The sequence below is a fragment of the Procambarus clarkii genome, chromosome 55 (genome assembly GCF_040958095.1).
Source record: "Procambarus clarkii isolate CNS0578487 chromosome 55, FALCON_Pclarkii_2.0, whole genome shotgun sequence".
Classification (NCBI taxonomy): domain Eukaryota; kingdom Metazoa; phylum Arthropoda; class Malacostraca; order Decapoda; family Cambaridae; genus Procambarus; species Procambarus clarkii.
The window spans coordinates 17870299-17892864 of record NC_091204.1 but is presented as its reverse complement, the minus strand read 5'-3'; the positions used below and the strand labels follow the sequence as shown (position 1 = coordinate 17892864).

The window sequence follows — 22566 nt, the reverse complement described above, 5'->3', positions numbered from 1 at the left end:
ACATGTATTATATCACTTGCTATTAGACAAATCCAGAAAGATTAATGATTAATAGACAAATCTAGAAGATCTGAAGTGATCTTATCTGTTTTGGAGGCGGCACTGTACTGAAAAGATTGCTTGTCCCTCGTCGGTAGAGATGTCATGAGAACGTTTCATATTCAAACTGTCCCTGGCAGGCCACTGACATAAACTTAGGGACACATTTCATCATTGTATTTATGTTGGTGTACATATTTTAATAATAAAACTGGAAAACTTTTCAGTTTTTTACAGCTGGGACTCCAGACTTGGATACATTTCTTCAGGGGCTCTGTACAGGGCTATATGATGTCTTACGGCCTATCATCATCCATGTTGACCACTTGGAGACACTCTCAGAACTCTGCAACATTCTCAGAAGAGGGTAAGTTGTATCTCCATATTATACTGCAACATATTAGGAACTCACAAGCAGTCCTTGATGTGTGGGGATTATGTTCTGGGAAAAATATCTAAATCAAAAACTGAACAAATCAGATAAAAGTCCACATTTCCACACTTAATAAAAACACTACATTGTTAATATTTAATTGACCCTCCAATTTCCAGCCACAAATATAACATGTAATGAATTCATACATTATGCATGGATATAATCCACATAACTCATATGTTGTATGGGGGTGTAACGGCATCACTTAACCAGTAACTGGGTTCTTTACTTACCAAACATTTCTAAAACACTCAACACAGTATTTGTATCCAAAAGAAAAAAAATGGCAAAATAGGGGTCTGAGGGTGGAGGTTTCCGATGCAACAAAATTCCTAATGCAATAAATCGGATTTGCCCCTTACATCAGGTACTGTAGTTTATTGACGAGTTATAATGTCCACAACATTTACATTTTAAAATGTATCTGTCCATGTTTTGAGCACATAAAGAGGGTCATGTGATCAAGATAATGCTGACATTGGAGAGATGGTGAAATCTCTAGCCAATATGTTTCAAAATTGTATGTTTTGCAGGATGATAGAGGAGCACTTGCAGAACAATCCAACACAACTAGCTCCTCTCACTTCAGTCGTTAACCAGATGCTAGAAGATGCACAAGAGCGCTTGGTTTATCGTGCTCACATCTATGTTAATACAGATATTGCCAACTACCGTCCATCACCAGGAGATCTTGCATATCCTAATAAGCTTCAAATGATGGAAAACATTGCTGAGAGTATAGCAATTCAGAGGAAAAATCATTCTCGCAATGCTTCTGTTTCTTCCATGTCTTCCATAAAGTAAGTACTGTATTACCATTTTTGAATAATTATTCATTTTGCCTTGTACAGTATTTCTTAGCTAGACTATATTGCCAAGTAATTTACTTTCAGATGTATTGGCTTCTTTATATAAGGATCTATTAGTCCCATGGACAGGATAATGTAGTCAGGAAGGGCTGACATACATCACTAGCATAACAGGGATCATCTAAAATTTTCCTGTAAGGTCATACTATTTTATTGACAATAGTGGGGAATTCTCAGTCCAATCTGTAATACCCTCTAGAATTCTAATTACTCTTGATTTCCATCAGATGGCATCGCATACACATAATCATAGCTTAGGATGTGATTTTCCAGAAAACTATGCTTTATTTCCGATGTTCAGTATAAACCTTTATATCATTGAGATGGCGGAAGATAATTGTTAATATTATTATTCTGATCCTGGAAAACTGTCAAGAAGTAACCTAAAACATCAAGTCATACCAGAGAGCTAATGGTGAGAGCAATCCACATAGATAACCATCATCATTGATACATTCAACAGTAAATGCAAAACTCACCAGGAGAGCACATTGGAGCAATGATGTAAAATAACTCCAGTGTACACATTTCCTTTGTGCAGAGAATTTTGAAGCATTGTCATGGACGAAACAAGGTAATGTACCGATATAGTGGCACTCATTGATGCAGAACTGGACACTGATCTCGGTAGGTGAGAGGAACACTGTATGTCCAAGTCACATTGAAAAGCATATTTCTTGCCACAACAGAATTCAGTAAGGGAGGAGTGTTTTGTAAATTTAAAGGTCTTAAGTTTTTGTTTTCAAGTAGGCTAATTTATATTTGTTGATATTTTAAAATAAATATTTAGCTTGCATTATCTTTATACTGTATATTAGAGTGCTTAATTATAGTTCATTGATGATTAGTTGATGCAGATTTAATTTATACAGTTCTGGCTCTGGTCACCGGTAGGGGGTACTGAGCTCTACAGCTGATGCGATCTGGTAGTTAGGGGCTATCTCAGTGAGGTAGTTTTGGGAAGCTATCTGCAGTGTTTACGAATGTCTTGGGTACATTTTCTGGTGTGTGGGTTTTGGTAGTCCCTTAAAGTGCTTCTGGGTCATTACTCTGTGAATGTTCCTGGTTTGCACTAGACTTAGGTGGTTTTGGGGTAGTTTTCATTCCTACCTTCCCCTTTCACATGGGTTGTTTTATTGCCCTTCTACCTGTTTTCTTTTGTTCTTCACGGCAACAGCAACAAGGTACCACCATAGCAGCCCTTCCAGAAAACCAGTATTAAACGAAAGATCTCATTCTGGTGGGTTTATGGTGACTCTTTGGACCCTCTCTTCCCTTTCCTTTTAAAGGGGGGCTTCAGATTTTTTGTCTTCCTAACAAAATGACTGAGGCTGTCAAGTTGTGGGATTGACAAGCTAGGTGCATAGCCATTTGACAGCATGCAGGTGAAATTGAGAAGTAAACTGCCAGGGTAGAAACCTTGACATACTTCCAAAGCCAAATGGAATACTTGGCAATAAACATGCAGTGTGAGTGGAATTAAACACAATATTTTTTTTTCAGATCTGCTACCAGTGAAGAAGTTGCTAATATCACGAGGGCAGCAGAGGAAAGGTTTTCTCGTGTGGGCACATCACCAGCAGATTTACATGGCATGTGGTATCCAACTGTCCGGCGCACTCTTATGTGTTTATTTAAGCTCTATCGATGTGTTGATAGAAGCATATTTCAGGTAACAAAAGAAAATTCTGTTAACACTTACAGTAGCACACAAGTTGCTCTTAAGGTTGCATGATTTGCATCATAATCAAGCTCGTTTGTTTTTTAATTATAAGTAGTATTATCAGGGTAACTTATTATGATGAATACTGTTTCTTTTTCAGAGTAACCTTGAAAGTAGGTGTTCAGTGGCAACTAAATATTAATTTCCTATTTTTTGTTTTTTATTCATTATATTTGGCAGGACATAAAGAACCTCATCCTGTAAGTGAAAAAGCATCTCCTGTTTTCTGTCCTACATTGTGATTTCTAGTTGCTCCAAAACTGTTGCTCCTGCTTTGTGTTACATCTGACCTTTTGAATAAGTTTTCTGTATCAACATCCTCCAAATTATTCAGTTCAGCATTATAAAAGTTTCAACGAGATGCACCCAGTCATGTCTCTGGTTTGCAGTGCACTGTGGCCTTGTAGTACATATGTTGAATTTGCTCCTCTACTTTCCTCATTAAAGTTTTGTACGAAGTTTATACTGTATGATGAAGCGAGTGGGTGAGATAGTGGGTGTAACACCCACTATCACAGTCGAGTTCAGAGAGCTCAGTCGATTAAGGCAGTGTCTGGGATGCTCCCAGACGCAGGTTCGAATTCTCGTCACGGCCCCTGTGGATTTGTTCATAGTGGGTGTGTATTTGTGAGAGTTGGCAAGGAGGGAGTCAAATTGTTTTACAGTATTTATTTATTTATACATTTATTTGTGGGAGAGGACAGGTGAGCATGTTATAGGTGAATTATGTAATAATAGTGTGCATGATTTATAAACACATTCCATTCATAAGTTGGGGAGTGCTTGTATGCATAATATTGCACAGATGATGAGCCTTTTCACATTATTGTACATTGTAACAGCACTTTTATCATACACAGGTCTTACAGTCCTCATTGCCCATGATACAATGCTGTGTTAACTGCTGGTAAACAGCTTCATCTAAATTCTCATCCTGAGAGGATTCGATGTTTTCTGGTCACTATTATTACCATAACTGCCCTCCCTTTTACTGACATGATCTCCTTCCTATGTTTTTTATATGAGAAACTGTATAAACACCTATGGTATACTCTATCAGCTGCTGGACTCCCATGCCATGGTCTGGTTTCTACAATAATTCTGCCTTCTTATCTAGGTTAACGAAGTTCCTTTTACCCTATCCTAATGCACTTTTACCACCACTCTTGCCATGTGGTATAGTTTCAACTCATAAATCATGATACAGTCTAAGAAAAGTAAGTGGAAGTGATTGAGTAATGATAAGTCACACCACATTCACACACGGCAACCACATGCCTGGTATGCGTACATACACTCAGTAGTTCTACGACTATAACAGACAAAAAAATTTACGCAAACTAACTTATCTGTACAATTTATAGTACAGGACAAGCATAGTAAAGCATTTCTAAAGAAATAATATTGTGCATTATTTCATATATTTATAATTAAAAGCCCAACAATTGCAAAAACAAAAACAAAAAAAACATGATCTGCTGGAAATTATTACTCAGGATCAGGATTTCACACAGATCAAAAATCTGTATCTGAACTCTGAAAAGTCAAATTTTGGGTAGGGTGGTGAGCCGTTAACAGAATTAGTTTATCGTTTAGAGGGAACCATTTAAATAGCGGTCCAAAGTTTGCAGAGCCCACTGTTAAATGATTTATTAAATGTAGCAAATGGTGAATAATGGCTCGCATTCTAATATATACTGTAATTCTTTATTTCCATCAATGCAACAGGGAATGTCACTGGATGCACTAGCAGCATGCATGCAGAGCCTGAGTCTGGCCTCTGCATCCATCAGTAAACATTCTTCTCCGCTAGATGCACAGCTTTTTGAGATCAAACACCTCCTCATTCTTCGGGAACAGATGGCACCATTTCAGGTTTGTTCATATGTGCTCTCATATTAAAATGTAATCTTAAATATTTAAATGATTATTAGAGTGTTATTAGATTAGATTATTAGATTGTTATTATTAGACTAAATGATCATTAGATTGTTCACCATTATATGCTGAAGAAATAATATTTCTAAGTTTGTTTATATTTGCAAATACTGTATAAGAAAGCTGTATATGCATATTTGTGCATGTTTTAATATACAGGTTTGCTTGCTTGAAATAAGCACATGTTTCATGATGCTCCAATCAAATGGGATGCTATATCAAATAGATCTGCTTTAGCTAATCACCTAGAGTGCCAGACTTACAGATGAATCTTGCAGTCACATTTAGCATGTGAATTTGGAAGAAATTCCCAGAGAACTGGAGGCTGTATTTATTATACAAGTCCTTATTAGATGCTAAGTTTTCTCCCTTGAGAAAAGCAAACTTTAGCCACCGTCTTGAAAAAATGGCACCGAAAATGTGTTTTTGTCAAATATCTCATTTCCTGTTGGTTTTAGTTTAATAAGTAACAAATACTTTATTTTTTTTTAAGGAAATGTAATTATCTACAAAAGTTGTTCTTACCATGTTCTATGTAGGTTAATGGTTTCTGAGAAGAAGGGCCTAGAGAGTGGAGAGACAGGAGCTTAATCTAACTTGGAATGTTCAGTCAGCGCATATTTATAACAGCGCTGTTTCCAGCTACACCAAATGCAGTGTTACAGTTTAGTGTAATTCCTGCACTATAAAGCCACATATAATCTGTTGACAGCAGCTCCACTTGCCTTAAACAAGGATGTGTTGTACAAAGGTGTTGTATTTGAATTTTAGGTAATCCTGAGATTTTTAGATTTCTGAAAAGAAACTACAGAAACACGACACCCAATTTTCCAACAACCTTCGCACTGGGAATACTTTTTAATTTGTTAATTTCCCCAGCTGAAAATACTAAAGTAAATGGAGTAATACACTATATTCCACCCAATGAATGAAATGTGTTGGTTCCATCTATTGTATCAATGTTGATGTTGGTGTTATCAAACATAAATTGAGAAAATGATTCCAGTGTAACAGTAGGTTCTGGGTGTTCAAGGGCTGCTGATTCAAATAACTTAATTTTTTTATATGATGCACAAAAGCTTAGAGAAGAGAGCAATTCATAAGGTGTTTAGAACCAAAGACTAATTTGCCCCAAAACAATTTGTAGGTGAGAGAAAAGATTTTGGTCTAGTTTCAGTAAGAATTGCATATGCTATTGACATGATTTTAGTTTTGGTGTAAATCTGTTTTTTTAACTCTGAAAGGTTATGCTAAATCTTTGCGTTTTGTGATTGTTTCACAGGTTGATGCATGCTTACACGAGACAAGTCTAGACTGGAGTAAGGTTCGTAATGCAGCACTTGGACTAGTGCAGAAGAGAGGTCGACTTTTTTCACTGTCCTCCAACAATGCTCTTCTGGAGTTCATAGTAGAAGGCACTCCACAGGTAGTGTTTTTATAGTATTCATACTATAGTTTATAGTATTCATACTAGATAGTTTTTATATCATAGTATTCATGATTAAACCTTCATAAGAAAAAAAATTACAAGTATAAATATGCTAAATATTAGGATTCTCATGTTCACTGTTCCATATCAGCAGCACATTCCTGTCCTGATGATTAAATAATATACACATTACAGGTGACGGAGCAAAGGCTGGATTCAAAGAGAGATCTAGATAATCGACTGAAAAAATTGTGCGAACTGCTAATATTTACATGCACTGAAACCTTGTCTAGTCCACTGACCCTGTTTTTGACAAAGACTGAAGTCATATTGCAGATGAACCAAGAAGAGAATGTCAAACCTATTATAATCAAGAATCAACCATTTGCTGTACCTGAGAAAGTAAGATTATTTTTTTGTCTTCTCATTTATACCAAAATTTTCTTACCAAGATGTTCATGTCATCAGAATTGGGTTTCATCAATAGAAATATCTGTGGCTTGTTACGCATATTTTCTGGGTTAGCTCTTCCCAGTAGCTCCTTGTAACATAAGAGCTTGTACAGCCAAGCCTTCAGGTTAAACTGGACCTCTTAAGGCTTAAACAGGCCTACAAGGATCAAAATCTGGTTCACTCAGTAAGACATGGGGGGAAAATTGGGATTAGAGCTAAACCCTAAACAAGTACAGTGGAACCTCGAGTGACGAGCAGCTCCAGTTACGAGCATTTTGAGTAACGAGCAAGCCACTCGCAGAAAATGTCTCGACTGACGAGCTTTCCCTCTATTCACGAGCGTTCCCGCTGGTTCTCGGACACTTCCGACGACAGTTTTGTTGTTGTTTCACAAGACGAGTTTTCCACATGACAAGCTCGGTGCCGGAATGGATTAAACTCGTTAATCAAGGCGCCACTGTAGTGTGTTTTTAATGCCTTTGACTTTGTGTGTGTTCACTTTGGTGGTACTTGCCTAATTGTGCTTGATGGGGGTTAAGCTTCGGCTCTTTTAGTCCCAGTCTTAACGTGCTCCTCTCTCCTTTAAGGGGTCCTGATTCTGGTTCTGGTTTAATTATACTGGTAATACTTGTTGTAAAAGCATGACATAAATTTCTTAAAATGTAAACAATATACAACAAATATTCCGCTTGATAATGTTACTGCATTTACAGGTAGCAGATGTAATAAGTAGCTGTCAAAAGAATATTCGCACTCACCTGCCCAACATTCAACGCAGTATGCAGCTTTATTTGGCAAACCGTGATACTGAATTCATCCTTTTCAAGCCTGTGCGTTCAAATATCCTTGCCTCCTTCTCTAAGGTGCAGAATATACTAGTAAACAATTACAGTGAGGAGGACAGAATAATAATAGCTTGTCCATCTCAAGAAGAGGTCTCGGCACTTCTTTCATCCCTCTTTAGGAGCTAATGGTGCCAAAGTTTATATTTATTTATACTAAATGGAATTTAATACAGAACTAACTGCTTTTTAAAGAGCTTGAGTATCTAGAATCTTGATTATGTAGATCATACAAAGTTCATATTTATCACATTTTTAACCCATTTGATAGCATACAAATCTGTACATATTATATAGTGTAATATTTGTTACACAAGATGATCAACATTCTGGAAAATAGCTTCTTAATAATCAGTTTTCAGTGGAAATTTTATTAGAATTTTCTTTCAAATCTATGCAAACATAATTACAGTACCTTTTCAAACAATATGATATACCATTGAATATAAATTAGTATCCATCCTAATTTATTGCAGAATTGTTTTATGTACTTAGTTTTTTATATGTAACCATTTATATAATTTGTTTACTTGAATTACAAAATTTAATTCTTATATTAGGATGAACTGTACTTTCAAACATTTATCCATAAAGTGTGCTCTGTTATCTACATTCAAACTGTGTGACACATACTGATTCTTGCCAAAGCATTTTGAGTGCTTCTATAAACTAAAATTGGTTTGAAGATACATTTGTTTAATAATTTGTATATTACACCATGCATGTGTTAAGAGGTGATTTATTTTTGTCTACATTCCACTTCATATATTGGATTAAGTAAAACTTCTAGTCTAATGCTCTTTATATGTAAATCTTTGGAAGTTTGATAATGATTATTTTTGCACATTTAATAGTATTCATAATCATCATAACAGAGAATTTTCAAAGCATTTAATTAATGAAGATTCCTTTCCAAAATGCTGAGTATTTACCCAGAGTAAGCTTAAAATAGATTTGAAATAGATGAGCATAGTGTGGTTCTTAATGCTTCATTACAAATGTTTGGATGAAAATTTTTATTTTGCACTTGCTCAAAATTTTCTATAAAATTGTGATCAGATGCTTTGAGCATATTGACCTTATTGGCTTGAGTGACTTGTGTTGACGAACCTTGCTTATCGGCACACACAGAAATCACAATAGCGTGATGCATCAAATGAACAAATCCACAAGGGCAGTTGATTAGTGCAGCATCTGGGATCCTCTCGGACGTAGGTTCGAACCCTCGTCACGGCCCGTGTGGATTTGTTCTTTCTTATCAGCATTTTGAGCACATGGCAATATGGTAGATTAATTTAAAACCATGAGGAGCAGTCTTCTGTTTTAGCGTTCTCGAAACTCCATTGTATATTCGTTCTTAAATTTTTATTTCAATTGCTCTTTGTTACAGTAGTTGATTCCATAATATATATTTATTTCCTTAAAGTAGAATGGCTTTATATTAATAATTCTTTTGTTATATATATTGTTAAAAAAGTGCCTTGTTAAGCGTGGTCTCCTAGGGTCCCATAATATGCAGTTATACAAACACCATATGTTTTAATTATTAAATCCTTTGTCATTATTGTGGCTTGAATTATAAGAAATATAGTAGACACTAACAGTCAAATCATGGATTAGGTGTTTGGGCCTTTCAATATATTTATCATCCACAAAATTCATATGTTACCTTTGTTTTGGAAAAAGTAAGGTTCCCATCATAATCTTCAGTTAAGAGGAAAATATAATGCCACTTAAAGTAATTAAAATTAGTGCACTTCAAATTAGCCACCACGTAAACAGTAGTTACCGTAATTACCATTTTTTATTGGTGTTTACTCTACCTCTTAAAGTTACCCTCGTAGTTCATCACTTTACCATAGTTGCAGAAGTCACAGTATAATTATTTGCAGTACTGTGTGCACTACTATTGTGGATTATCAAATTTCATGGCAACTAATCAGTACTTAAACTCACTGTTAGTGCAGTATTCCACCAACTGCTACAATACCACAGTTACAGTAATCCTGTTACTGTTGTACTGTGGTATCGTTGTGGGTTATCACAGCCCGACAGTTCACAGTATAAATTATTTACTGTTGTTACACCTGTCATGTGCTGCTTCAATCGCCGACTACCGCCTCCTCCCACAAGGCAACCCCTTGTCTGGCCCTGGTGTGCCCTTTCTCTCTAGGTCTGCCAAAACTGTACTGGAGTCCCTTCATCAACAGACATCCTGTGGGAGGTGGTCACTCTCGGCACAAATGACCACTAAAATGTTGAAGGTGATTGTCAAATCAAAGACCTCAGAGGCACAGCTGTCTATCTTGGCATTCCTGATTAACTACAGTACAGTATTATAATGGTACTGTTTCAACTCAATAATTTGGATCACATAGGGTGGACATCGATCCAAATCATGCAGGGATTCGAATTGCCCAACTTTCTTTACGATACAGTATGTCAAAATAATGACCAGTTAACTATTTTTTACCAGACCCAACTTGCATAGCACTGTAAATTCGTATTTCTACATATAAAAAAAATTTATTTACATTGCTATGACAGGCTCTTCACAGAAATAAATAAAATAGAATAACAATAACAGAAATTTCAACTTGGTGGAGTTACCAGCTGCCTTATCACTGAAGGACTTGAATTCTATGCGTTTATCTGACCTAATCCCAGAATTACTGTATAAGTGCTTGCATTACATGGACTGTACTGTATTTCTCTTTTTTTTTTTATAATATTAGATACAGAACTTGTGCCTTCCCCAAATTCTCTTGCAACACTCACAGCAGCAGAGGGCAGAGTGAGTGCATGAAGAAAGCAAGTTAAAAGTGGAGAATTGGAGGATCCTTGGTGAGAAGTGGACAGCAGTCGAAATGAAAGTAGAGGCTTAATGGAATTCAAGACTAGGTCCGCAGATGGCTCTCCCATCTTTTACCAGTGATTGGTTCTCGTTGCCTTCAAGCTATCATTTTGCTTATCCATGATGTTTGAGGCCTTTCAACAATTTGGCTGTGATTTTTAATTTCCTAAAAAAAAAAGACACTTTCCTGTGTCTTTTTTTTTCTTGGCTTGAGGGTTTTGGCAATCCATCTTCAGACTACAGTACTTAGTGGCTGTGGGGTGTTTGACATGCCGCTGATGTGCCTCTGCTCCAGGCTGTTCTCCTGCCGTCGTCTCTCATCAGTAAGCCCTCTCATCTTTTCTGTTGCTATTGTTTTCCATTGTCAAGGACAGGAAGCCTTTTAGGCTTATTGGGGTTTCCCTATGTCTTCCCTGACTTTCCTCATGCTACCGTTGTGGGTTGTATCCTAACTCTTTAGTACCTATTTATGAGTACGGGTTGTGTTCCTAAGCAAGTGGATGCATCGGGCAAAAGGAGAAATTCCCAAATATTGTATCTCCATCCTGTGCAAAACTCGAACCCAGGACCCTTCACTTGCGAGCCAACTGTGCTGATCTTTCAAGAAAATCATATTCCTCTGCCAACCTTGAGATGAGATGATTTCAGGGCTTAGCGACCCCACAGCCCAGTCGGTGACTAGGCCTCCCTGGTGCTATTGACAGTAGGTTACTGGGAGGTATGGAGGCCCACTAAGAGAGAACATTTCTTTACAATAAATGCTTTATTTATCAACTGTCTCAGAAGGATATTCCAAACCTAAGGCATTAACTTGTTCATTATTTATTGATATTAGCCCATTCTCCCATGGAGCCTAAATAATTCCTGTGGTGTACACAGAAATTATATTCCTGTGTATTGTGTATTATATTCTCTTGAGTATGCAGTATGGTCTTGCCCCACACTGCCAGGTTGTAGACTTGAAGCCTACTTTCTTTGACTCCACTTTACTTCACAGGTGAGTACCATCCCCTATTCATTTCTTACTAAATTGTTTTATCTTGGTTATGGTGTCTGTTATCAAGGTTTACCCCGAGGAATCAACCAAATGTGATTCCTGAGGAATAATTCCGAGTGAATGTGAAAACACTTTTCTGAGTAACGCATTTAGTTGGTTCTCATCCAGTCTATCATCTCTTATTCACCTGTGTGTGCAGAATATTTTTTCACATTAAGAAAAATGTGGCAAAACTGGGTTTGGGAGGCTGGTTTCACAAGGTAGTAGCTGGTTTCTCAAAAGAGTAGTTTGAGCTTTCAGTTGGTATAGTTTGAGTATATCGATGTGCCTTTAACAGTCATTCTGGAATAAACTCTGTTTTTTTCCAGAGTTACCAAGCAGCTTATGACTCTGTAATGAAGTTGAAAAGTTGAAAAGATGACTGTGGCGATGGTGTCTGAATGTTGTCCTGCTCGACTGGCCATGAATTCAATACATGACAATGAATTCCTATATTGAGGAGCAACCAAATGATTCTGGTCAAAAAAAGATGCTTTTCAAATTGACTGAAAGCTGTTACTGTTCATATCTTTTATTCACATATCCCATTTTCTTGCTTATTTTTTGTTAATTTTTTATACACAAAAACCCTTTTATTTTATCAACTTTTTTCTTTTTTGGCTTTTTCCTCATCCTACACAGCAGCTCCTTTCATTATTTTACCAATTTGTGCAACTTTCACACCTACATGGCATTTTCATGCAAACTTTTCATGTAATGCATGAAAAGCAAAGTTGCAGGCAAACATTCTGGCAAAGTTTACCATAACAGGATAAGTGCCTATTGGATTGATTTTTTTTATCAACAAGAAGTGAATTCAATGAACGCAAGGCATCTATTTTCTTGGCATATCATACATAATGGCCAATCCATTGTATCCCCTAAATTCTGGAGCACGTGCTCAAGTCTTTGTCAAGGCATCAACTTAGCAACTATGTTACACAAGTTTCATCAGCTGTACTAGTGTAATGTACATATGTACTTGCATAGACACGGCAAATCTAGATAATATATTGTGAGTAGTAGTATAAATTGTGAGTAGTAGAATCAGTGCCACTATTTTAATTTCCTATATGAATGGCAATGAAATACTTAGGCAAATGTACTTTTAACTAAGATAAATATGCCAGCATCATGATGATAAGTACTGTAATTAATTATCAAAAGAAGGTACAAAGCTGGGGAGACTATGTAATATTTTAGTTAAAATCGACTTGAGAATGGTCCAGGACGGATCAAAACGTCGTCGTCCCTTCACTTTCTAGTGTGTAGTTTGGTCAACATTTTAGTTAAAAGTTGAAGGTAAGCAAATCAAGACATGATGAGCAAAAGTGCTTTTGTCTGAGAGTTCATTATATAAATTTAAAAACTTCCTAATGTTGCGAAGTTTAACAAATTCAAATACCTAATTGGACTTAACCACAGCCCAGTTTACTTGTGGGCTGTTTTTAAAATCTTGCAAAAGCTTTTAGCTATGGATAATGAAATTATCTAAATTAAAAGTACATTATGGTAAATAACATTTATTATACAGTACAGTATATTTAAACCATAAACAAATACATTTAATTTTTACAAATTTGGTTATGAAACAATGAAATCATTTTGTATAATCCTGTATTTCAAGATTAAATAATACTTACAATATCGTATTAAAAAATTACTCTGAAAAGTATTATTTCATACACATTTCCTGACTTGTATTCAAAACCTCCAATAAATTTCTAATTCCTGGCATGCATGTATATTAACAGCACACTGCTGAAGGTATTATTAACTAATAAATTCAACATTGTTTATGACAAGTTATCTTCACATTTATAATCGCTGTACTTTTCAATCAATAACTGTGGATATTTACGAAGCTTAACCATCACTTTATCAGAATCCTCATCGAAGTTGCCTACCTTTAGAATGACAACACGTGAAATGTTCAACAAATCTGGATTTTGATCACATGGTCCTTTAATTACATCAATTTCGTCCCCTTCAAGCAACTGCAGAACAAAATAATTTCCATTAATAAAATAGTTTTCCAGACTCTTTGTTCAGTAACAAATACACAAAAGAAATAATATCCACTATATACAGAGCAATTAAATCATCACTTTCCAGACTGGGAATAACATTAACCCTTGGCCAAGATATTTCATTTGAATTTATAATAGTAATACAATTATATAAGCATATTTCATAACAAATAAAAGGCATACTATTGTGTAATTTAACAATCCAGTGTTGAGTGTAATGAAATGCCTCTTCCTGGTGGGTTCCCTCTGTATCTACCCACCTGGAGTCCTCCAAACCCAGCTACCACACACCAGACTATTGAATTGAGTGCCTTTCAGAAGGCAGGACTAGAATCCGGCCCCAAAACAAGCAAATGGTTGAACAAATGCAGATCCTTTGCAGTTTCAACAATTTTTTCAATCAGTGCCTGCAACTAATTCCTCAAAATCCTATAAGTTATTCACAAATTGAGGACAAACATTTTTCCAAACACTGTTTATGTTAGTCCCTAACTTCATCCCAAGCTTTTTCCCTGTGCCTTATTGACTTTTAAATGTCAGAACTCCTTGAGGAAAATGCCAAAATAATGTATAACAACACTTCCCCATATCGCAGATTAAATGTGTTTTGTATTTCAAGATGGTAGCACTTGTTGAGCGATTCATTCCCTTACGTGTTTTCACTCTCAATTTTTTCACCCCTCTCAGAGGTGAAAATTATAATTATAACAAATATTTATATATTTATAGTTATAAAAAATGTATATAAAAATTATTTGATAATATCTAATTTCGTCTCTAAGGTAATGGGTCGCCTTTTCCTTAGCACTGGTGCACTATCAACACACACATTGATAATGGACCAGTGTTTCATAAAGCTTATAAATGTTCATAAAGCAAATGTTCACAGAGCAGCGGGTGGCCTGTATATCAAAAGATATGGTAAAATGTGACAATCAGCATACTGCAGAAATAATACACTTACCTGCTTGCTTTTTTTTAATATTTTCTCTCCATTGACACGAATTTTACTACTATAAAATGTTCCTTCCATTTTGCTGAAATAAACAAAAAGAATCTATGAAGTACAGGTACATATAGCAGGGCAGAGCAGGCATAGACAAATCCTAAAAGTTTTTTTTTGAGATACAGTACTGTATATCAAAAACTGACAAAGAATTGAGAAGTATTTAAATTAGTATTTTGTGTCTGTATTTACTAGAGAAGATCTTGATACCAGTATGATATCTGCAGCTGAACAAACCTATGTATGCAGTAAAGAGGACACGTTGACTAGCGGTTACCAGAGAAAAGATATCGAGTAGAAAAATTTAAACCAAACAGGGACTAAATGGTATTTTTCAAGGGTGTTTAAAGCATATAAGGAAAAACTTTGTGAGCCCTTCTTTTGCATATTTAATATATCATTAGAGTCAACCACAGTACAGTACTGGAGTCATAGAGGGATGCAAATGTGGTGCCAGGTTTTAAGAAGCCAAGTGGTATTGGGAGAGGGGACATCCTAACTGGGATTAGGGCTTGGTTTCTCTGCTTTTTAACTCTGCTTTCTTTGAAATATCAAAGAAAGCAGAGTTAGCATACATGAAGTCCGAGTGGGAAACTGTTACAACTTGTAAGTGGAGTGCTGCAGGACTCTGTTGTTTATCATATACTGTACAGTATACAAATGATTTGAGCAGCAACATTTGTAAATTTGCAAATGATACAAAAATAGACAGGGAAATAAATTCAGAAGACACACAATTTCTACAAGATGAGCTTTCTAGATAAGCTTTCAAAATGGACAAAATATTGACAATTGCAGTTTAATGCTGAAAATGTGAGGTTCTGAGCTGAAGTAAGAATAAGAGTTACCAGATATAATCTGGACAATGTTGAAATTGTGAATGAATACGACAATGATCACATTAATGATTAGTAGGGATCTTAAGGTAAAAATGTATGAAATAAAGCAAATAGGATTCTGGGATGTATTTCCAGAAAAGTTAGCAATATGGCATCAAATATTATTCTTCAGCACTGTCTTGCTTGTCTTTGCTAGATTCCATTTAGATTATGCAGTTCAGCCTTGGTCTCCATATTATAGAATGAACATGAATTTACTTGAAAGGGTACAGAGAAGAATGACAAAGTTAATCACTAAGCATTAGAAACTTCCCTTGTGAAGAGAGATTAAAAACCCAGAGAATTAGGGGACACATTAGATGCATTCATGGCTCATGAGAAAACATTGTTTTACAGTACAATATTTTTAAATTATATACAACTAAGTATTCACTAAATATTTACTAAATATTTACTAAATATTCATGTATGTACACAATTATAAAATGTGATGTGACTGGATCCAAGAACCCTGGGTTAGTAATGGTGCTGCAACCTGCTGGTTAAGTGGCTAGTATGGATTAAGCAGGAAGACGAGAACTTTGAAGCTTAATGTGGTGATCACATGTGATGTAGAGTGATAATTTGGTAGGACTTGGAGTCTTTCTTCTCCAAGATGTACAGTACTGTTGAATGTTACTCTTGGACTGAATTAAGTTTTTCTCCGGTGCCTCCCTAGAACTATATACAGTAGGACCCTACAGGGACATTTAAAAAGCTCCCCTGCAGCACTACTGCCTGAATGCTGTCCTGCCTGACTATATGAATCTGGTCTATGATGGCAAATTCTTAACTTGGGGAACAACCAAATGTGACAACTCGGATAAGAACAATGTTGCTGTATCTGTCAATATGACAATTTAGATATAATCATTCTAAGACTTACTTTCGAGACATGCCAAGCCCTGCCTTCAAAATTGCATCCATCCGCAGTGAAGGTATCTTAGCCTTTATGTCACGGAAATCTGATCCCGACTCTAATATCATTTCATCATCGTCCACATCTTCATCTGAAAACTATTGATATAAAATTTAGTACTAGCCCTTATAAATATGAAATAAAACATTTAAAGTAATTCATGAAGAACACTAAAAAAATAAAAATAATATATATAAGTACTAGTAGTATAACAAATATAACTGGAGAAATTTATGCCATAGTGAAGAATTTTCAACGTTATAAATATATAATAAAAAAGTGTTGCATAATGAAATGGCCTATTCTGGTGGTCTGCACCCCCTCCCCCCCCACCCCCAGGTAAACACTAGTACAGTACAGTACTGCTGTGTGTTGGGAAGATGCACCAGGCCTCTGAAGCTCACCTCTCATACCAGGAGCCTAGACCAGAATTTGGCTCTCCCTCTATAAGGTGAGAAAAGCCTAGAGATAGGAAATTGAGCCAAAACCAGGGAAAACCCATCAGAAAGCATAGGCCACAACAAAACAAGCAACTTCTTGAAGAAAATTAGCTATCCTGAATTTTATTAGGGTTTAGATAGGGTTTAAATTAGAGGTGCCTGACACCTGAGTGGACAGCGCTTTGGTTTCGTAGTCCTGAGGTTCTGGGTTCCATCCCCTGGCGGAGGCGAAGACAAATGGACAAAATGTTTTTTTTCACCCTGATGCCCCTGTCAACTAGCAGTAAATAGGTACCTGGAAGTTAGACAGCTGCTACGGGCTGCTTCCTGGGGGTGTGTAACAAAAAGGAGGCCTGGTCGAGGACCGGGCCGCGTGGACGCTAAGCCCCGAAATGATCTCAAAATAACCCAGTGGTAACACAATTAATTACAAATGAACCTCAATATAAGCCTAACATGTACTCTATGTATATGTTCTGGCTGCCTGTCCCCTGACACAATTAATTACTATGAATTATTAATATTCATAGCATTGAAATTTCAGCTAAAAACTTTTTAAATACTGTAATAAATTGGTGCGTCAAACTATATATTGTAGCTCATTTATACACTCTTTCTGGCAATGATGTAATATGTCACAAAATGTCACCTTACCTCCTCTTCACCTTTGCCCTTCATAGTCTTGTTTCTGTTGTAAGATGACCCTTTTGACTTGCTCCTGGTGACTGTGTGGAGGCAGGGGAGGGTGGCAGCCAATAGGCTTGTAGACGGCAGCAGAGGGCAGCCTGGCACCCCACACCTGTGGTGGAGGCTGCCCACCACACTCCCATTCCTGCCACAGGTGCTCAACCCAGAAAGTAACGTTTTATCTTCACTTCTATAGCTCACGTTTCTCGGTAAGTTTTGGAGATACGCAATTGAGTTTGGTGCATGGAGAATGCTAATGCCACGGGGAATGGTACTTATTGTACGTTTATAAATACAATTAAGACCAATGTTGTGACAAGCCCATGCCATTGTAACAAATGAAATTTGCTCGGTGGAAATCGGTGGCTTTGAGGGTTGAAATGCAGGACGGTGTTTTCTCCGCTATTTCTGTGCTCTTTCTTCGGGTTTACGATACCTGCAGCTTACATAAAGGTCTTCCCTTCGTGTGACTGCACAAGAGTGTTGTTATTGTTGATTTAAGGGCACCCACAAGAGTGTTGTTGTTGATTTAAGGGCACCCACAGGGTGCTCCGGCCACAGTTGTTGTGGTGAGAGCGACTGACGCTCGCTTATGACCCCATTACCGTTACCATTTTCTTTAGTTAGCAGTTGACATTGGCTAACTAAACTATGTTAAAATGTCAAGAGTGTAACAGTTAAATGCTGTGCTTACTACATTAACCTACAATGTTAAATTGGATTCTTGTACTGTGATTTGTGGATTTGTACTCACTGGATTTGTGCGCCCCTTGACGGACTTGAAGTAGAGGGTAGAAATAGCCTAAGCCACTCTATCTCTTTGAGATGTAGTTTATTGTCTCAATAAACATACTTGAACTTGAACTAAGCTAGAGCCAGCGGTGTTTCACAAGTGTGGCAGGGAACTAGGGAAAGAGAAAATACTCTGAATGCAGACAGAGTTGAGAATAGTGACTTAGAAGATCTGGTGAGAGCAGTAGAGGCTTTGGATAAAAAAAACACTCATTATAAGGAACTTTGTAAGATAATTTTAGCAGTTCCCGTGGTGTAGTGGTAAGACACTCGCCTGGTGTTTCGGGAGTGCTTTGTCCTGGGTTCGATCTAGCCGGGGAGGATTTACTGGGCGCGAATCTAAATCTAAATATAAATGCCCGAAACGCTATGCGTACTAGTGGCTTTAGGTATTTTTAGGTACTAGTTTTAGAGCTAGTACATACCTTTATTTAGGTATGTACTAGCTCTATCTATAAATCCAACATTATGTTTGTAAAACAACTATGTATGTACTTTCCTGAATAAAATTTACTTTACTTGCCCGAAACGCTTTGCGCTTTGGCTTAAGGTATTGTATGTACTAGCTCTATCTATAAATCAATCAGAATGTTTGTAACTGCATCTATGTGTATACTTTTCCTAAATAAAATATTATTAGTATTATTACTTTACTAAATCTTGAAGGTGTGTTACTTTACTTGCTCGAAACGCTATGCATACTAGTGGCTTTAGGTATTGTATGTACTAGCTCTATCTATAAATCAATCAGAATGTTACTAACTGCATCTATGTATGTACTTTTCCTAAATAAAATATTATTATTATTATTAATATTCTTATTATTACTTTACTAAATGTTGAAGATGTGGTATTTGCCCGAAACGCTATGCATACTAGTGGCTTTAGGTATTGTATGTACTAACTCTATCTATAAATCAATCAGAATGTTTTAACTGCATCTATGTATGTACTTTTTCTAAATAAAATATTATTATTATTATTATTAATATTACTCTAGTAAATGTTGAAGGTGTGGTGCCGCAGGCCGCTGAGGCTTTGTTTACCCACAATGCCTTGGCCCACAACAGTAGTAGTGGGAGGCAGGCGGCGGCGGGGTGAAGTAGTGCGCACCACACACCTCCAGTGACTCGGGTGTCACCATGTGTGTTGATGGTGACCTGTGAAGTTGTGTAAAAGGTCGCGGGTGGTGAGTGAGAGATGCCTGTAGCGCGCTCGGTGTCGGCGTCCCAGCTGGCGAGAGGGGACGGGTCTCTGAGCACCCCTGGCACGCCTGACGGCGACTCCGGCCCAGCCCTCCTCCTCACGCAGAAAGCCCACACACTTGACAGGTACGGTTACTTCTTAACCCATAAACTCGCAACATTTGATAGGTAGAGCTAACTAAACGACTGAAAAGCCCCCAGCCCTTGCCTGCTCACGCAGGAAGCCCACATACTTGACAGGTCTAAAGTTGCGGTCGTACACGCCCACTTCTCGTTTAGAAAGCCAGCGATTGACAGGTGCTGCTGCTGCTTTCTCGCATAGAAAGCATACATGCTTGACACATGAATTGCTTCTCTGTCTAGAAAACCTTCATACTTGACAGGTATGGCAGCCTCTTGCACACCACTTCCAACTTCTTGCAGGAAAGCCTCTCACTTGACAGGTCCAGCTTCCTTCCTTCCTCACAAACACAACCAAAAAGTCTCTCAAACGGTTGTTATACTCTCAAAATTCAGATATTATGTTCCCCCACTCTGCTCGTCTTACACTATACTACTTGCTAGTCTACTATACTACTTGCTAGTCTATCCATATGTAGCATATATGCAGTGTCTGTGCATGGGGTTCAACCACTGGAAACTACCCAACGCCCATCACCCAGCAAAAATCTGCTGTCGGAACTATAACAAACCGTCTTCAGTCAACATAGTCTCTGTTTAAATCCCCCAAAATTCACTCTCCACACACTCTTGTGCTATTTACTTTCAAAACCTTGTTCCTTGATTATAATCCCGATTTTAAAACTTCTTTGATAGGTAGTTTGTCCGAAATAGTGTGCGTATTAGTGTCTTTAGGCAAAGTATAGTAACTTTTCTAAGAATCCAACATTCTGTTTTGTAACTCATTTTGTTTATGTACTTTTACCTGAATAAAAATTTATTATTGTTATTGTAATAGAACTTGTAAGTACCGCACCAGAAATAAACATCTTTGATATTTATAGCCAGACTAGATCTATGTAAACACTCGTACAAATAAAAGAACCCTAATAAACTCCCTCCCTAATAAATTACAAATTTGTCCAATCTATATATTGTTCAAAAGTAGAACCAAAAATACAGCACTTAAGACATGCAACTTTATATGTATAATATATCCTATCAATTTGTAATGTAGTTATTATGCTGAACTTGAATTCTGTTACAAATGTATAGTAGCTATTTAATCCTTGGCTTAAGAACCTGCCCGAAACGCTATACCTGTTAGCGGCTTTGCTAGAAATAACACTCAAACCGCATTGTATGTACTTTCTCAACCCACTGTACCATCTTGTATGTAAATAAAATTGATTTGTCATTCATAATACAGTAGCAAAGAGAATTATTTTCACATTCTGTTTTTCATACAAATTTGCAAATTGGGATTGACACGTGAAGTATTTGACATACAGTTAGGTGCAGCTGTTATACTTCTGAATTATTCCTAACCCTAAAGAAGGGCTTGAATATCTTTACCTCTTAAATGGAGATGTGGTGCACAGAATATAAAAATAAGAGTACAGTACTGTACAGTATATAAATTCCTGAGGGTGCTCATAACGAACCAGTTTTTTCTTCCTAAATGGATGGTTGGAATTAAATGTTTCAAATATGTAATTGTGACAAAACTGACTGTATGATATATTTGGTATTTTGCAGACAATTCATTTTCTGGCAGAAAAGCTATGACCTGTGGTGCCATCAGCATTTGATAAGAGAAATTGCAATAATTTGTGCATGGGTTTTGTACCTATTAGGTCTTTGTGCAGTAGTATAAGCATGGATGTGATACTTTGAAGGACCCCATACAGTACATAATCTAGTTTGAGATTGTATTACTGTAATAACCTGTGTTGTGTAGTTTGAGATAAGTGATAGTGAATGAATATTTTGTTACAGTAATTAGAAAGTAAATGTCTTGATTTTCTGTGCAGTTCATTACAGTATATCATAATAGTATTTATGAAAATGTAGCTAATAGTGTTAATTTTCTTCCCTGCAGATTTTCTAAACCATCAACAATGAATGGACATGCAGACTCTCGTAGGAAGCGACCATTTATGTCTTTCAGGCTGAGCAAAAAGCCTGGAAAATACAAGGAAAGTGGAATGCCCCTAAAGAACGATGTAAACCAGAATCCCAATGGTGTTACAGATTCATCTTCAATCCAGACGAGCATGATCAGTGAAAATGGAGTTGAGAGCCTGGATGGTGGAAGTGATTCCAGCAGTGCCTCGGTAAAACCAAAGAAAAAGTATCTTACACGAATGAGTTCGTTTGTTAGTCGGGTAGCTTTTAAGGTGCAAGGGGGCACCCCTAATGCACCTGTGGGGAATCATAGAGGGAAGCTCGAGCGAAGTAAAACTATTTCTGTGTCGGACCTTCAAAGTCCCAAAATTGAGGATTATGTCGAGTTTGAGGAAGGTAAGGTGCCTGGAGTGATGGGAATACGTAACCATGGTAACACTTGTTTTATTAATGCAGTGATTCAGTGCCTCAATCATACTGATGTACTTGCCGAGTACTTTGTCTTGGACCAGTATAAACATGACCTGGCAAGATGTAACAAAATAAATTCAAAAAAATATGGCACTAGGGGGGAAATTACAGAACAATTAGCAGTGCTTCTGAAGGCACTCTGGACGCTCAGATATGTGCCAGATTTGTCCATGAACTTTAAAAACACTGTAGACAAATACGAATCTATTTATCGTGGTTCACAACAGCACGATGCTGCTGAGTTTTTGATGTTTGTGTTGGACAAGGTGCACGAGGATCTCAATACTGCATCTAAAAGGAAGTACAAGAAGATAAAGGTAAGTGAAAAAGATTAGGTTTTCAATTTTTTTTTTGTGCATGTGTATTACTAAAGCTGCCCAACCTCCTAACATTATAGTATTTACAGTATAGTACCAATATGCAGTGATGGATCACCAAAAAAGTTTGTTTTG

General features: G+C 36.9%; 3 protein-coding genes across 5 annotated transcripts in view; 2 read left to right on the top strand and 1 right to left on the bottom strand.

Annotated features, from left to right (window-relative positions):
• Cog3 (conserved oligomeric Golgi complex subunit 3) overlaps positions 1 to 9259 on the top strand; it is a 225484-nt gene extending 216225 nt beyond the window's left edge. For both annotated transcript variants that reach the window (XM_069305525.1, XM_045738129.2), the window contains 7 exons: positions 267 to 406; positions 1009 to 1275; positions 2848 to 3016; positions 4796 to 4942; positions 6288 to 6431; positions 6630 to 6836; positions 7601 to 9259. In XM_069305525.1, coding sequence (XP_069161626.1) covers positions 267 to 406; positions 1009 to 1275; positions 2848 to 3016; positions 4796 to 4942; positions 6288 to 6431; positions 6630 to 6836; positions 7601 to 7858 — 1332 coding nt within the window. In that variant the 3' untranslated portion in view covers positions 7859 to 9259. The remainder of the gene's footprint in view (positions 1 to 266; positions 407 to 1008; positions 1276 to 2847; positions 3017 to 4795; positions 4943 to 6287; positions 6432 to 6629; positions 6837 to 7600) is intronic.
• Positions 9260 to 13219: 3960 nt separating this feature from the next.
• LOC123755454 (mitochondrial transcription rescue factor 1) lies at positions 13220 to 18180 on the bottom strand. The gene is made up of 4 exons (XM_045738151.2): positions 17547 to 18180; positions 16420 to 16550; positions 14614 to 14686; positions 13220 to 13616 (listed from the first exon to the last, which is right to left on the bottom strand). The coding sequence occupies exons 1-4, from the start codon at positions 17907 to 17909 to the stop codon at positions 13416 to 13418; spliced, it is 768 nt and encodes a 255-aa protein (XP_045594107.2). The 5' UTR covers positions 17910 to 18180; the 3' UTR covers positions 13220 to 13415.
• A 1250-nt stretch (positions 18181 to 19430) lies between these two features.
• The window catches only part of LOC123755459 (ubiquitin carboxyl-terminal hydrolase 31), a 91560-nt gene continuing 88424 nt past the window's right edge, over positions 19431 to 22566 (top strand). For both annotated transcript variants that reach the window (XM_045738173.2, XM_045738164.2), the window contains exons 1-2: positions 19431 to 19702; positions 21618 to 22431. In XM_045738173.2, coding sequence (XP_045594129.2) covers positions 19572 to 19702; positions 21618 to 22431 — 945 coding nt within the window. In that variant the 5' untranslated portion in view covers positions 19431 to 19571. The remainder of the gene's footprint in view (positions 19703 to 21617; positions 22432 to 22566) is intronic.

Excerpts from the sequence above, each read along its gene's own strand:
- LOC123755454 (XM_045738151.2), bottom strand. The coding sequence starts at position 17,909 with ATGGCATGGGCTTGTCACAACATTGGTCTTAATTGTATTTATAAACGT. Across the intron at positions 16,551-17,546 it reads AGGGCAAAGGTGAAGAGGAG|TTTTCAGATGAAGATGTGGA; the intron begins GTAAGGTGACAT and ends TTATATCAATAG. Across the intron at positions 13,617-14,613 it reads TATTAAAAAAAAGCAAGCAG|TTGCTTGAAGGGGACGAAAT; the intron begins GTAAGTGTATTA and ends TTTGTTCTGCAG.